At 40.0% G+C, this 15,425-nt stretch overlaps 1 protein-coding gene across 1 annotated transcript in view; it reads right to left on the reverse strand.

Moving 5' to 3' along the window:
• Window positions 1-10,466: 10,466 nt before the first annotated feature.
• Window positions 10,467-15,425, reverse strand: part of cspg4ba (chondroitin sulfate proteoglycan 4ba) — a 37,943-nt gene continuing 32,984 nt past the window's right edge. The window contains exon 10 of the mRNA XM_042488488.1: window positions 10,467-15,236. Coding sequence (XP_042344422.1) covers window positions 13,168-15,236 — 2,069 coding nt within the window. The 3' untranslated portion in view covers window positions 10,467-13,167. The remainder of the gene's footprint in view (window positions 15,237-15,425) is intronic.

Raw genomic sequence — 15,425 nt, forward strand, 5'->3', positions numbered from 1 at the left:
GGCAGAATTAAGCTCCAGGGTAAACAAATGTTTATTATATTTACATGTTTTGTTCAGCAAGATAATCCTCTTCACTGAACATCACCTTTATGACTTTATGAGCTTAAATGCAACTGCCACAAGTAAAACACTAATGTTAGGCTTTAACAAAATACACTACCGTCGTGTCACCACTACAACAAGGCTGTAAAGCTGTGTTCGGTGCAGTTTGGCTCGATGATGTGTTATCTCATTTAGCATCCGTCTTCAAGTGTGCCTCTTGAAAAAGCAGCACTTTATGGCATGTTGCTCTAGGCCTAATTCTTGATCATGGGTGTCACGCAGTAATCTTTCTAACATGGAAAATGAAACATTATAATAACTTGTGGTTCTCTGTTTTGTTTTGTTTGCAGCTTTCTAACACAAAGTAACCCCCCTCTTTCTTTTTATGCACATGTAAAGCAGAAGCAAACTTCAAGTGCTGTTTCTGTGCTGTCTCTTTTTTTGCAGAGTTCATGCTTTTGGTATGCGAGGCGTTCGCCTGTACTCAGCATATTCCTGCTGGAGGGGGATTCTGGCTGGGTCTGTTTTCAATTACAGCCGGGTCTGTTCTGGCCTTTGATCAGAGTCTGGGCCGACTGAGGCAGAGGGGAGACCCTGTCCTGCCACAGCTGACACCATATGATTGGTATGATTCTCTCATGAAAAACAGAGTGTGAGATGAAGCATGTGTGAAGTCCTCCTGGCCCTCTCCTGAGATTTGTTTGAATTTGGTCCCCTGGAGCTGATAATCTCCACTTAACATGCATGATAATTTACTACAAAAAACGTCAAACAAAAAAATTGCATCTAGCATTATTCCAACTTGCAAAGGGCTCATTGCATTGGTGGATTATGGTCTCAGTATATAAATGGTAATATGTATTTAAAATGACAAATGTGTTGCAACCATTACAGCTCCTCGTCAGATTTATTGATATTGACACTTAAAATAAATGCAGTTAGATTCTGCACAAACTCTAGACTGTTTTTGCATTTTATCTTTTTTGGGTTTTTTTTGCTAAGACCATATTCCACCCGTGCAATACGCCCTTCACAACATGGAATAAGCACAGTACACCTGATTATTTATCCAAAGAGCACCTTTAACGCTACTGTCTTCAAATTCTCACTTGACATTTTTATTTGAATACTGTCTCCACAGGTGTGGAAAATTAAATCTTCATTCTTCTCTGTCACATGAGACCTGCACCCACGTAACTGTGTAACTGGAAAGTTTGGTCGGAGCTGTTATCTGCAGACGGATGATGATTTCATGGTAGTTGGCAGTGTGAGGTCACACATGTTCCTCTCTTTTCAAACAGATTACATCAACGCTCTTCTTTTGTTTAGCACGCAACATGCCTGAAATGTTTAAACTCTGCTGAGTGTTTAAAAAAATAAAACAAAATAAATCATGTGATGGTTTTAAAAGAAATGCAGTAGGTAAAGTATGTGCCGGTGTTTGTATCATGCTGAAAGTCAAATGTGTCTAACAAGCACTTGGGTGTCGTTTCACTCCTGAGGTGGTTACACTGCTCAGCCACAAGTTTACTGCTCACCACTTAATTACATTTATTTTATTTTTTTTTGAAGATCATTTTGTTGATTTTTTGATTTCTGCATTGTTTTTGTTTCTAGTATCATTATATATATTTTTGTACTGTGTAAAACAGAACAGACAGAAACCTGCTGAAAACAGTTTTTCACCCTCAAAACCTGAAATGAGAAATTACCCCAAATTAGCAAGAAATTACATGAAGTTACAAGAAAATCACTTGGAAATTAGCACAAAAAAGAAAGCAAAAGAAAAACTGTTGGGGAAAAAATGAAATGAAATTAGAACAAATTTTCTTGTCAGCTTATTCCTAATTTCTTGCAATGTGTGGAACACTTTTTGCCAAGATGTACTGCATTTTTAGTCATGTTTTGAAAAGAAATCAAACAAATTTGCTCAGGTTTCTGAATTTTAAATGCATGTGAAAATCAACTTAATGTAGCAAAAAAAAACAAACCCAAAACTTATGACGATCCAGCTTTCAGAGGGTTATAAGCAAATCAAGTCCACAGCATGTTTCTCAGCATTATTTTGCTGATTTTTCCAGTTAAATTCAGAAAATATACTTCCTACTGTAAATCTACAAGCAGAACTGAGAGTGCACTTAAAAAAGATCGTTTTTTCTCCTTTCTCTGTTAAGATATGAATTGATATATATGGTTTTGCTCTAATTCAGTGGCATTAGTTTTAGTTTTGCAGGAAGTGTGATTAGACAAACATGTGGGCCTGGTCAGCAGCTCACATGAGATCATCCACTGACCTCAGCACAACAGCACCCTGCCCACCCTCGGGGGCGAGGCCCTCAGTACTGGAAAAGGCTCAGACATGCTACACCCTGCTTATAAAACATTATTTTAAGCTACAATCACATTTGCTCTGCCTAAAAAGTAAAATTTTGTACCGGCTTTATCTAACTATGTTAGTATAGCACATGACATGTTTTTGTAGGTGGTTTAAATAGCAAAAGAAACACAGCAAAATATGTTGCTTAGGGGTTTGTATGGTACTGGCATGATGAAATCAACATCCTGCCACAGCCACACCCATTGTCAGCATTACTGGAAACTGCAGAATAAAAGTACAAACATCTACTAATCTCTTTTTTTATTGCTTGCTAAAAAAAGGTTTACATTAAAAACTAATGGCTGCTCCAGCTTGTCTCGTATATTTTCTCTATTTTTGAATTACTTTCTTGTTAAAGTAGTGACTGCTTGCTATGTTTTCATTAAATAAGAGAGAAAAGCAGATTTCCGATAAAGTTGGTGCTCATACTTTTTGATGCCTGCTCTGACATTCCCTCTGTAACCATAAGCACTCTAAAATTTCCTCTTGTATAAAATAAATATCAAAATCTAAAGGATGAATTGCTGCTGAATTTTGATAGTATGCTCATACTCCCCAGAGGATGAACCATTTTTTAAACTTTGGACATTCAGTGAGCTTTCTTCTTACACAACCCTCCGGGCAAAGTCAGAATGTTACACATAAGATATTACACAAACTAATGGCCAGATTTCTGGGGCATTTTGTAAGTCTGTTCATGCTCACCAGAGGATGGACCTTTGGACACTCAATGACCTTTCCTCTCACACAAACCTCTGGGCAGATGAGAGCTTTTCATGATAGATAATTGTAATTTTAACACAGATTGCTGTGATATTTTGTGAGTATGTTCATGCTCCCCTGGCAATTAACCTTTTCCATTTTGGTCGCTGAATGAGCTTTCCTTTTACACCATCCTCTGGGCAGAAGGACAACTTTACACACAAGATATTTCACAGTCCATCAGGGAGATTGCTGGGACAGTTTGTGAGTATTTTCATGGTCCTAAGAGGATGAACCCATGCCATTACAGACACTCAATAAGATTTTTTTTCCTTACAAAAACTTCTAGGCAAAATAAAAACTTTATGCACAAGATACTTAATAATCTAATGGGCAGATTGTGGTTATATTTTGTAAGTATGTTCATCCTCCCTGGAGGAGGAACCTTTTTTTCTATTTTGGACACTCTGTGAGCTTTCCTCTTACACAAACCTCTTACACACAAGGTATTTAGTGAACTAATCGGTACATTGCTGATATTTTGTAAATGCGTTCATGCTCCCCAGAGAAGCATGAACATACACATTCTAATTGGCAGTTTCTTGGGATACTTTGTGAGTTCATACTGCCCAGAGAATAAGTTGTTTCCATTTTGGAAACGTAATGATTTTTTTCTCTTACAAAAAACTCTGTACAAAATGAGAACTTTCATGCACAAGATATTTGATAACCTAATGAGCAGTAAAGCGCTGGAGGCATGCATGTTCTCAAGGGGATAAACCAGTTTGAACCAGGTGCAAATCAGGTAAAAATATGCATTTAGCTACACATTTGGTAGAGCACTAACAAAAGAAAAAATATCTTTTTCTTGTTTGTTCTGTGCAACATGCATTTTTGCGCCATGGGTTGTAATGAACATGAGAGCCTCTGTGGACCACCTGCAGGGCTCCAAACATTATCTTTTGCTGCAGCTTTTAACAGTTAGAGACTTCTACATTTTTAGTTTTCTTGTTTTAAATCAGTGGCAATGCATCATGGGAATTGCTGTATTTTTCTATTTATCCAAGGAAAGAGAGGAGGACACGCAGTGTGTCCTGTACCTGGCAGAATGTTCAGGAATGTGGGAGCACTCGGCATTCTTTAGCCCCGGTTTTGTTTTTATAGCCCTCACACAGGAAGCTCACTCCAGTGGGGCCTCATTCATGTAGTCTGAAAAACGCTGACTGCCCTCCCACCCCCACCTCTCTGGCTGCCTTCCAAGATAGACACACACACACACACACCACAACACACTTTTTTTGTCTTTGTGGGCCAATGTGCATTCTCCCAACCCCCCATCCCCATCAGAGGGTTTCATTTATAGCTCTAATTACAATAAACAAGCAAGAACAACCAGGGAAGAGGCCACTTCCCCCGCTCAGACAGTTATTTTCCCACTCAGGATCAGAACCACTTGAATAACTGTCAATCAAATAGACCAGGCTATGTATTTCCCCATTTTTGTACTACAATATGTTTGAATTTTTGTGGCAAAGAGTTACTTATCATGGCCTAAAATCAGATGACTTGTGAGAGTTCCTGCTGGAAACATATCTAATTTTTAATCTATGTGTGCTATAAAGTGAATTATACATGTACGATATTTAATTGTATTCTAAAAACAGATACTTGTCAACTTATCTACACTGGGGAGACTTTCAAAGTCATGCAAAACTTAAAAAGTTAATTCTAACGTTCCTCCACATACGTAAGCAGGAGAATGAAGAAAACCAGAACCTCTCTCCACTTCAAGTGCTTATGCTTTCTCCAAGCTGAACTTTCAAAGGTTACCCAAAAGTACAGGATGATTTGACTCTGTTTTTGTCATGACAACATGATTACAGGGACAGCACGTACATCATGTTGGAATTTGTACATTTATTTAACCATAAAATTAGTCTCCTCAAGCAAGTGAGACCAGCGAAAGGCCAATAATATCAAAGGATTCCCCTCATGTTTCTCTCCATGTGACTTACTCATCCTCATGTGTATAACTCAGAACCACACACTGACACTAACTCATGCAACATGTTTTCATGCACACTCTCACTGCGCTGACCAGATAACCGCCCTCTTTGTCCACTGCCACCCACAGGCCGCAGTCGACCACAGTCATCAAATACACCAGCAGACATGGACGCTGCTGGTGGTCTGACCTGTCTCACAGTTACAACACCTCCTACTGTGCAAGTTTACTGTTCTTAAACTCCACACAGAGCTTCAGGGAGAGCACAACATCAGGCCAAATATCTGATGCGTGACGTCTGCTTATGATTCCACTGTGGATGAATCTATTGACAGGGAGTTACCAAATCAATGGACAGCAGGGCACGTGGGAGTGGAGTCGAGAGGATGTGTGAATGCCAGATACTGACAGTGACATTGATTAGATTACACAGATGTGCCTTTGTGTTCTATGCATCATTTATTTGATAAAGTTACAGCCTTCAATATCAGGCAAGACTCTGCAACTAATAAGACCAAATGGTTCAAATGTTGCCTTCAGTTTGCAGCAGAAAAGAAACACTACTTGGAGCATATTATAAAATGTAGCCTACTGCAACAAAACTACTTCATCAAGAACAGTTTCAATATTGTTACTTAATAAAAGACAAAAAGTTGGATGTTTATTCAAGTTAGCAAAAAAAATGCAGAACTACAAAAAAAGTCAAAAGAGGAAAATTGAAGCACAAAAACAAGTGGCAGCCCCAAGTGGCTGAAAAATGAAGCCAACGCAGAGGTGCCAAAAACTGCAGTTCCTAAAATGGTCACCTGAAGCCGACTCCAAGAGTGAGTCAATTGACGGCCAACTTTGCAGCAAAGGAAATCATGTTTACAACCTGGTAACAGGTATCCAGCAGAAATCCCTAAAACAAGACGGTTACCACTTGTTTGCATCTGCAAAACCATCCTAACAATACTTAAATTAGATGCATAAACGTCATTGTTTTTTGGCCATATATTACTCTCAATATGTGCATGATCTGTTTCTCTTTGGTGCCTTTTCAGATCAAATCAGCCATATGCAGAGCAGCTGCCAAAACCCAGAGCAAAGCCTGTCAATGAATCAAGCAGCTAATCCTCTCCCCAGCAGATGAGAAATGCAAAAGGACCCGGTTTAGAAGCAGATAAAACTGCGCCTGATGCCACTTGGGTAAAGAGCTGTGGGAAGAAAGAAAAAGTAGATAGATTGCAGACTGGCTTTCTGTTTTACTTCATCATTTGCGTAACAGTTCTTTCCCCTACAAGGCAACTGCTGAGGCTTTCATCACCGGCGCGCTACATTCTGAAACCCTTTGCGGTATTTTACGTGCCTTGATTAGCTTTTATGAATAAACTAAATGACACTTTGTGGATGATATCTTTGTGGGACTTCAAATGCACAGAATTGTTATTCTTTCAATAGTTTATATGAAGAACGCAGAAGTGAAGTCTCTGTAAAATAGCGGTTGAAGTGATTCAATTAACCATCTGGGTTTGTCTGTGTGGAACCTTAATAAACCAAATGAGCCAAGACTGCTTTGTCTCTCTCAGTCTTGTCTTGCAGGATGCTATTGTTCTGTAACCCTCTGCCCTACAATTACCAGCCCTTAAATTACAATGATCACTCTGAGATCCAATATCTGAGGGCAAGAGCTCATTTCAGCTAATTATCTCCCTCTGACTCTCGCTTCACACATGCTTTGGGAAATTGCATTAGTTGTATTGTAACTGTGTTAAAAGCCCCTGCGAGTGTGTAAAATCACAGACAGCTAGCGTAATGCTAATTTAAGCCCTGACCGCTGTGAGTGTCTAACATGTGACAGCTTCCTGCCAGACATCCACATTTTGTGACTCTAAATACCATGATGTCAGCATTTTCTCTGCACTAGTTTCCTCTTGTTGAGACTATAATTTGACTTTTGTTCATGGAAGTACAAATCACTCATGCACGCATGGGCTGAGTGCCTATTCTGTGCCAATTCGGATGAGCAGTTTTCTTTTTCATCAATGCACAGGATGCAAATTATATCCTATGAAATTAGCTGTAAATGTAACTCCTATTCCATTAACTAGATGGATTGGCACACAATTTTGAAATTCCTAGTTTCGAGAGGATGAATAATTATGACTTTGGTGACCCTGATTTGGGCCCTATTTAAACAAGTGCTCCAGGGATGATGTTTTTCTGTCAGCCGACACGGAAGCTTTGCCCTGGCTCCCTCATAAAAATAAAAATAAAAGCCTATGGGATTTTTCCATTGGATTTTGGATCATTGCAGAAAATAAGCTCTGCAGTACACAAATGTTAATGATGAATGAATGTTAACTTACACGTTTTGTTCAGCAAAATAATCTCCACAAATGAACACCAGTTTTATGATTTTATGAGCCCAAATGAAGTTGTCAGAGATAAAAAGCTAATGTTAGGCTTGAAATGAACGACACTATGGTTACACAACTTAAGGCTGCCCTCAAAACAAGACAGTGTTCAGCTCGGCTTGATGACACTCTGTAGTCTAATTTACTGGCAATCGTCTGTTTTTAAAGACTTATTTTATGTTTTCGAACAAATGTTATTGTTAACCACAGACCTTATTTCAGGCTTTTAACCAAAAACCCATTAAAAAAATCCACTAACTTCAAGACAGGTGCTGAAATGCTAATTTCAGAGTTTTAGGACTCATTTCTGAAGCAAGCCCTAGTGTGCAATTGACAAAACCAGAGTTTTGCTGGTCAATGGAGGAATTGCTTCCTGCTGCCTCAAAATAGCAATTTGCCAACAATTTGCCAAACAACACCTAATTTTAAGACCGACATCTCCATGAGCGCAGAGATCCACACAAGTACATTTGCGACTTACACAACAGGCGTGGTCGTGAAAATGACAACTGCGTCACTCTGAAAGTAGCAATGACAGTTGCGTTACGCTGTGCGCAGCTTGTGTAAGATAGGGCCCTTAGTCTTGTTGTAAATCCAGGTGAAACAGTGTATTGAAATTGTGACATTTTGATCAAAAGCCCCAAAATGTAACAGAAAACCATATGATTCATCCCATCCTTATAGCTCTAAATGTATAACCCTAAAGTTCCCATGTAACTTTACAGAGAAAACATTAAATTTAAATGTTGGATCTTCATGTTATCTTTTTCATTTTTCCCCTCTGTGTCGCCACCTTTTTTTTTGGCCTGTTGTGCTCCACCAAACTGAAGACTGCAAATCTGACATGACGCACAAAACAAGACATGCATCTCTGCAAATGATTTAAGGCAATAAATCGAGCCATGAGCTGGCTCTCTGGATAGTCTTTCAGATCATCAGCATTCCTAAACACAAACTGGATAACAGTTTTGCAGACTTGTACGCATGACTGCACTTCTACGCTTCTGACGATGAAAGAACGCAAGCAAAGTTGCTTTTGCCACAAAATAACAATGTTGGTTTGACATCATGGGATTGAGGTTGGAGCTCAGTTTTGGATTCAGATTGGGAAAGTACAGACAAGTTTTTGGATTTTTGTTTGCGTGTTTTTGTGTGTGAGGGAGAGAGTGGCTGATCGTCTAAATCCTGCCTCGCTGACATAATCCATCTCCCTTGTGTCTATTGAAAAGCTGCTCCCCAATACCTCCTTCACACACTGTAGTTTAATTTAGTGTCATAGCATCATCATCATCATAATCATCATCATCGTTCTGAGAATTGCGAATGTGGCTGAACACCAGCCTGTTAATTAGACTGAGTTGCTATTTTGTTTTAACCTGCCAACAAAGCTCTGATTGGCTTGACTGTTTCTCTAACCTGGCGAGCAGATGTCATTGAATGCAACACCAGATCTCCTTTAATCACTGAAGAAAAAATGGAAATGCAGGCAGTGACTCGGCAAGCAAGACACCACAGCAGCACTGCAGATCACTGTTAAAAACCAACACACAACACTGGTTGTCCTTTGGTGACCCTTTGCAGCATATTCACTAGTGTTTGTGGCACCAAACTTGGGTGTTTTTAACAACGCATCAAAGACACCCATCAGCGTTTTAGCCACAAGACCTGGGAATACTTAGGCAACTCGTCCCTGCATTTCCAGCGGCTGTTGTGCCACCAAACTTGGGCGTTTTAAGCCAAAACATGATCTTTTCCTGACCATAACCATATGGTATTAGTGCCTAAACCTAACCACACCTTCAGCACAGTGTTGTTGAGAAAATGTATCTCCTACATACTAATGTACAAATGTAACATATCCATGCATTCACTGCAAAACAAATTCTTGTGACTGGGTTGGATAACAAACTGTTAAAACTCATTCTGAATTGGGATTTAATTGAGCTGATTTGTAGTTGGTCAAGACAGGAATAGTAAATTTCAAACACTGTATCAGTGGAGCCCTTGCATGCTCAAGTACATTTTCTGTCTTGCAGTTCATCTTTTTTTCTGTGCTAAGTGCGCCAGACAGACTCCACACACTCGTGCATGATTTCATGATGTTTGCCCTGAGTTTTGCTGTAATTTCCCTAAAATAAATGACTAATATTGTGACTAACTATAGTACCGCAGTAAAGTTCTTCTTAGTGGACTCTGTGGCTTGACATCATTGTGCTAAGTTTGTAACTCCCATGTGATGCCTTTGCTCACCGCTCTTATTAGCTAATTCACTTTCAACAAGACCATTTAGCACATCAGTGCTGACTGTGTACAAATCCTGAGCTCTGTGCATTTTTAGTTAAACTATTTGCATTCTCTCATAACAGACATCCTTAATGTACCCAGCATTTAAGTACATTTGGGGGCAGGAAAACAACTAATTGCTTCTTCACATGATACCTTCAGTCATGCGGACTGACTCACAGCAGCGAAGCTTCGGCTGCACAAAAAGATCCCTGTGCTTTTCTGAATCACATTACATGTTAAAATTCTGGGCATCCACTGACATTCTTAGTAGACATTTGGAAAACACACAACACCTTAGTGCTGACCATGTGACAAAGACCTGCTGATTTTATTGTGTTTGGACACGAGAAAACCGCACTTAAAGTAAGTGCAGGAAACCAGGAGAAGAGATCATGGAAATTAATCTTTTTCTAATTGGTCCTCTGGTGCAGTGGATCTTTCGTTTCAATGAGTAAAGTGCTATTAAGAGGGGGGCAACAGGCTGCTAGCACACTTTAAATTATATTGATAGAGAAATCTGCCAAAAACACATTTAAGCAGAAGAAATAAGGGGAAAATTTCACAGGTGCACACACTGTATGATAGCAGAAAGTGATTCCTTGCAATCATTTTAAAATGATTTATTAAAAATATGGTATAAATAAATATGACACTTCTGTTACATAGTAGGTTACATCATTCAGATGAGACTGGAATACACTGGATAGACACTTCTCTTCAGTACAAAATTATTTTGTACCATAGTAGTTTACAGTGGTTTTCTCACGTTCTACAGGTTGCCAGAACATGTCAGAGCAGTACCGTTCATTTACAGTAGATACATCATTACAGTGTCAAACCACCCAAGGCCTACAGTAGATAATGTAAAGAAACAGATAAATAATTCATATAAATGCCTGCACTCATTTCAGTCAAAGAAAATCTCAGTGTTTTTAAAGATGAACTCAGTTTTAGGGTTAGCTGCTCATTCTCCTTAAAGGCCCAGACACACCAAACAGAAATCAAAGAAGTAGCGGCAACAAAAGCTGCCTGTTTCATCGCCTCACGTTGCCCGTGTCTCTGCCAAAGAGTTGCACTCTGGATTTAAAAACACTACTTAACTAGTTAGCACATTAACGACACAACCAAAGAACAAAGCGTATTTACAGCGAACCATAACACTAACAATTATGATCCCTTTCTGCTGAAGACCTCAATTGCAAAAAAATAATCATACCGAATACAACAAATTTGTTTTGATCTTTTCGAACACCCCACGTTTTACTTTACTCACTTTCGTTTTCTTGCTCATGTGTTGAGCTGCACTGCAACTCAAAGTGATTTTAGGTACCAACGTGCTCCGCCATTCCCAACTCTGATTAAACATGCTGAAGCCGAAAAAGGCGAACAAGGGTCGACAAAGGCAAACGGTGCAGGACACACTGTAAAAACTAGGGCACCAACGGCCCGGCGCTAACCAATTGCTGAGTGTCTGCTTGGTGTGTCAGGGCCTTAACAGCAGGTGGACACGCGGCTCTATTTAACTGTAGGGTGACCTCTTTAAAGACTGCAAAATAAACGTACTATTTGAATTTTAATCACTGAGGTGAAGGCGGGTAGAATACAGTGTAGATCTGTGTAATCTTTTAATATCAGTGCCTTGATTTATCGTAAGTTTCCTTTTGATATATTTCAATACTGTACATAGAAAAATAAAAAAACATAAAAAACCAGTGCTAAGATCTGAACCATTGTGATTTGATCAGGACTATGATAAAAACAAACAAACTGTCAACCAGTTGGGTCAAAGTCCCATTTCAATACACAGCAATGCCGATAAGTATTTGTGACTACTGTCTTATTTTATAGTATTAAGTCCTGTATTGTTCAAGAAAAACCTCTGTTATTGACAATACATGCAACCCTTATTCAAAGTAACATGAAGTAAATGACTTTTAACGAAATACCTGAGTTACAAAATGTTAATATACTATAATATATAATACATAACAACAATATAAAATCTGCACAATCAATTGAAATGCTCAGACTATGCATCTTTGTGCCAGAGTCAGTCTTAGTAATTCACAGTTTCAACCTGTTATTAGCATCGCCTTCCACTCTGATGATCAAAACCCATAATGAAAGAGACTTCAACGTGCATGAGGACCAGATAACAATGATTAAACATACGTTAGGCACCAAACATACTGGAGGTTATACTTGACCACAATGATGCTCGCTTTGTAAATGCTCAAGTGGACAAAGTCTGTTCGAACCAACTCAATATACAGCAGTGGTTGTAAATCAATGTTTCAGTGGATTGTGCAACTCAGAGAAGACCTATAACCGTCGTACAGCTGATTAATGTGCAGCCAGGGACTTGCCCACAGCTGTTTTCTGCCTAGTCTAAGCTTAAAGCTGCATGTATCAATTTTTGTCCACTAAATGGCAGATTGACTCAAAAGCAAGCTAGCACACCCTTGACAAAGCCTTAAAAAGTCGTTATTGCTATCAACGCAAGCACACAATTTCCTAATTCCTCATCCAACAGACACAGAGCAACGGTATCATCCTAGCAGAGCTGTGTTTCTAGCCATATGGTGACCTTTTACCACTGGTTTAGTGTCCACCAACTCTTGACAAAAATGTATTAACTTTAATTAGAAAACGAGCAAATAGAAGCTAAAAAGCTTCATAAAGCTGAGGAGTTGCGTGATAAGTCTGAGTTTGTGACTATGAGTGAAACCTTCCACACGGCACTGTGATTTGATTACGTATTAATATAAAAATATTGATTAATATACAGCAAAGGACTTTGGCCAAAGAGGTTTTCTGCTTTATCCACCTTTAAAGCTGCATAAATCTATTTTTAGCCACTAGGGGGCATAGGAATTCAATAATAAGATAATACAGCCTCGGTGTATTTTGGTCTTTATAAAGTTGTTGTTGCTAAAGTTGCTAGCAAACAACTGCCTATAATTACTCATCTAGCAGACACGGAGCAATGGTATTGTCTCATTGGAGTGGTGTTTCTGGCCACATGTTGATGTTTTAGTTCTAGTTTACTCTTTACCAACTCTTGACAAACAATTCTTGTACTTTAGCTTATGAAATGTTTAACTTTAAAGAGTATTGTTCAGTAAAAAACAAGATCATGAGCTAAACAAATTTAGAAGGCTTCATAAAGCTGCAGAGTTTGTCACTATGACTGACACCTAATACACGGCACTGTAATTTGATTCAGTATTACAAAAATATTGATTAATGCAGCTTTAGGCTAATTCGTTGCAGCCTCAGTACACAACCGCATTTTAATCAGCAATCAAATCTTGTAACAGTGTTCTCCAGCACAGAGCTAAACACTGGTTTGTGCAAGATCATACCCAGTACTGATTGTTCTGCAGAGTTGGAGTTGCGGTTCTAATAATGTGGGAAGATGACGCAGGGGAACCATTACTCCAAGAACTTATAAGCATGTTTGAATCAATTGTGTTATAAGCTGATCCCTGATTTGGTGTCACGAGCCGATCAAAAACAGGGCTTCCTGGGCAGCTGGGGTTGATAGGGTTTAATGGCGTGACAGTCACTGTGGGAACTGTTGTGCTCCTCTGGGTTTGACCCTGGTAGGACTGACTGCTTGGAAAACCAGTGGAAGGTGGCTCCTTTGGTGCAGCGGGGCTCTGCTTTCTTTGCCTGTGGTGTCGAAGAAAGACAACCAGGACGACGAAGATGATTACAAGCAGCAGCAGGGCGAGCAGTGGTAAGATAACCAGGAGCGGACTGGAAGTTTTTTGAGGGTAGGACTCTACACGTACTGGTGTGTTCCTAAATGGAAAATCATCAGTTCCACGTGTAGGTTTGCCAAGAGTCGTGCTGAAAATGCTAGTCCTGTTGGAGTTTCCCCAGCGATTGCGTCCCTTGAATTTCTGCTGGTTTTTGCTTGGTTGCTGGGTGGAGAGGAAAGCTGTAGACAGGACTGGTGACGCAGTTGCATTTCTAGAAGTGTGGATTGATGTCCGATGAACAGAAGATGTGGTTGGGACGGGACTTTTTGTGGTTGGTAAAAGTGCTGGATCAAATGGCACAACTGTAAAGTGGAACTCCCCTTTAGCAGGTTGGATGTTATCAGCTTTCAGCACAAACACCAGTGAGTCATTTAACTCTTGAACTCCAGTCATGTTGGCATTCATCTCTAAGGCTACCTTTCCCTGCATCACCTCTTGAAAGGTGAAGGACTCTGCAGGTGCAACTTTCTTTGACATTTTAGGTTTTGTCCGAACGACCTTCCCATTCCTGGGATGGACGATAATTTCAAATACAGGGTCACTATTACTAATATTAGCCAGTGCAGACGCATTAAGAAACGTAGTGTTGAGTTGGACAGCGATCCCATTGGGAATCCTCAAACCTTTCCCAACCTGGATCAGAGGTCTGACAGTTATGTTTAACACTTGACCGGTCACATTTGCCTCTGAAGTGAAGGCAGTGAACTCAAAGCTGTCTTCTGCAGAGGAAAGCGTGATCATGTGGTAAGACAACCTTCCAGCTTGTAAATCATCCTGTTCGAACTGTGTAACTTCTTGGTCGCCTTTTAGAATTTTGCCAAACTTTGGAGGCCTTGTGATCTGGTAGTGAATGGTGAAGTTTTTCCCGTTGGTCTCAGCAGAAAGGTTGTCTTGGGTCAGTGCTGCTGAAGTCGTGCCTTGCTCCAGTGACAATCCAGTGTAGTTGACCAGAGAAATGGTGATTTCTGTCACTTCAAGGTTAAAGAGTTTATATATTGGTTTATGGTGGCCATCTGTGACACTAAAGTAGAACACCCCAGAGACAGAGCTTCCATCATGGACGAAATAGACGTGACCGTTATCGATCTGGGCTTGGGTGAAGGCCGCTATTGACTCATTCAAATGTCCTTCAAGAGCTAGGTAACCATTGTTTGGCTTGCTTATCACAGAAAACCTAACATCATCAGGAGGATTATCTAAGTCTTCCACTTGGAGATTCTCAGGCCTGAGGGCTACTGTATCTCCTTGTACCACCCTCAGACTTGGAGCTTTGGTTTTTAGCAAAGGTGGCTGATCATTCACAGGTATGACTGTGATGTTAAAATGCTCCTCAATAATGTCAATATCGTCTTGAGGGCGCTGTGCTGTTTTACCCTTAGAATTTATCCACGCACTGAATACAAAAGAATCACGAGTCGTCTCGGAGTTGTCGTGCTTGTAGGTGATACCGTATTTGTTAACGATGAACTGGGAGAAGTTGGGTTTCTCCTTGGTGAGGTTTCTCTCACCTACCACTATGACACCATGCTGAGGCAGAGATGTCACCTGGAACCAGACCTCATGGGAGCTCCGCTGAGGCGTCGGCAGCTTGGACATCAGGTTAGTGGCATCCAGCTTGGATTCATCGATGATAACACTCCCTCCTTCTGTTACCTCAGCACCTAGCACCAAGCAAACATTTCATTAATCACCATGGACATTTTTAAGTACTAAAAGCATAAACAAGAGCACAGTCTGTAGTTTTTAGCCACGCTAGGGGCATTGCTCTAGAGATGGCATTGTAAGTCCATTGGTCCACCACTTTGGTCCAGACATAAGTATCTCAACTGCTATTGAACACAATGCCAAAA

This window comes from Plectropomus leopardus, chromosome 6 (genome assembly GCF_008729295.1).
Source record: "Plectropomus leopardus isolate mb chromosome 6, YSFRI_Pleo_2.0, whole genome shotgun sequence".
Lineage (NCBI taxonomy): Eukaryota > Metazoa > Chordata > Actinopteri > Perciformes > Serranidae > Plectropomus > Plectropomus leopardus.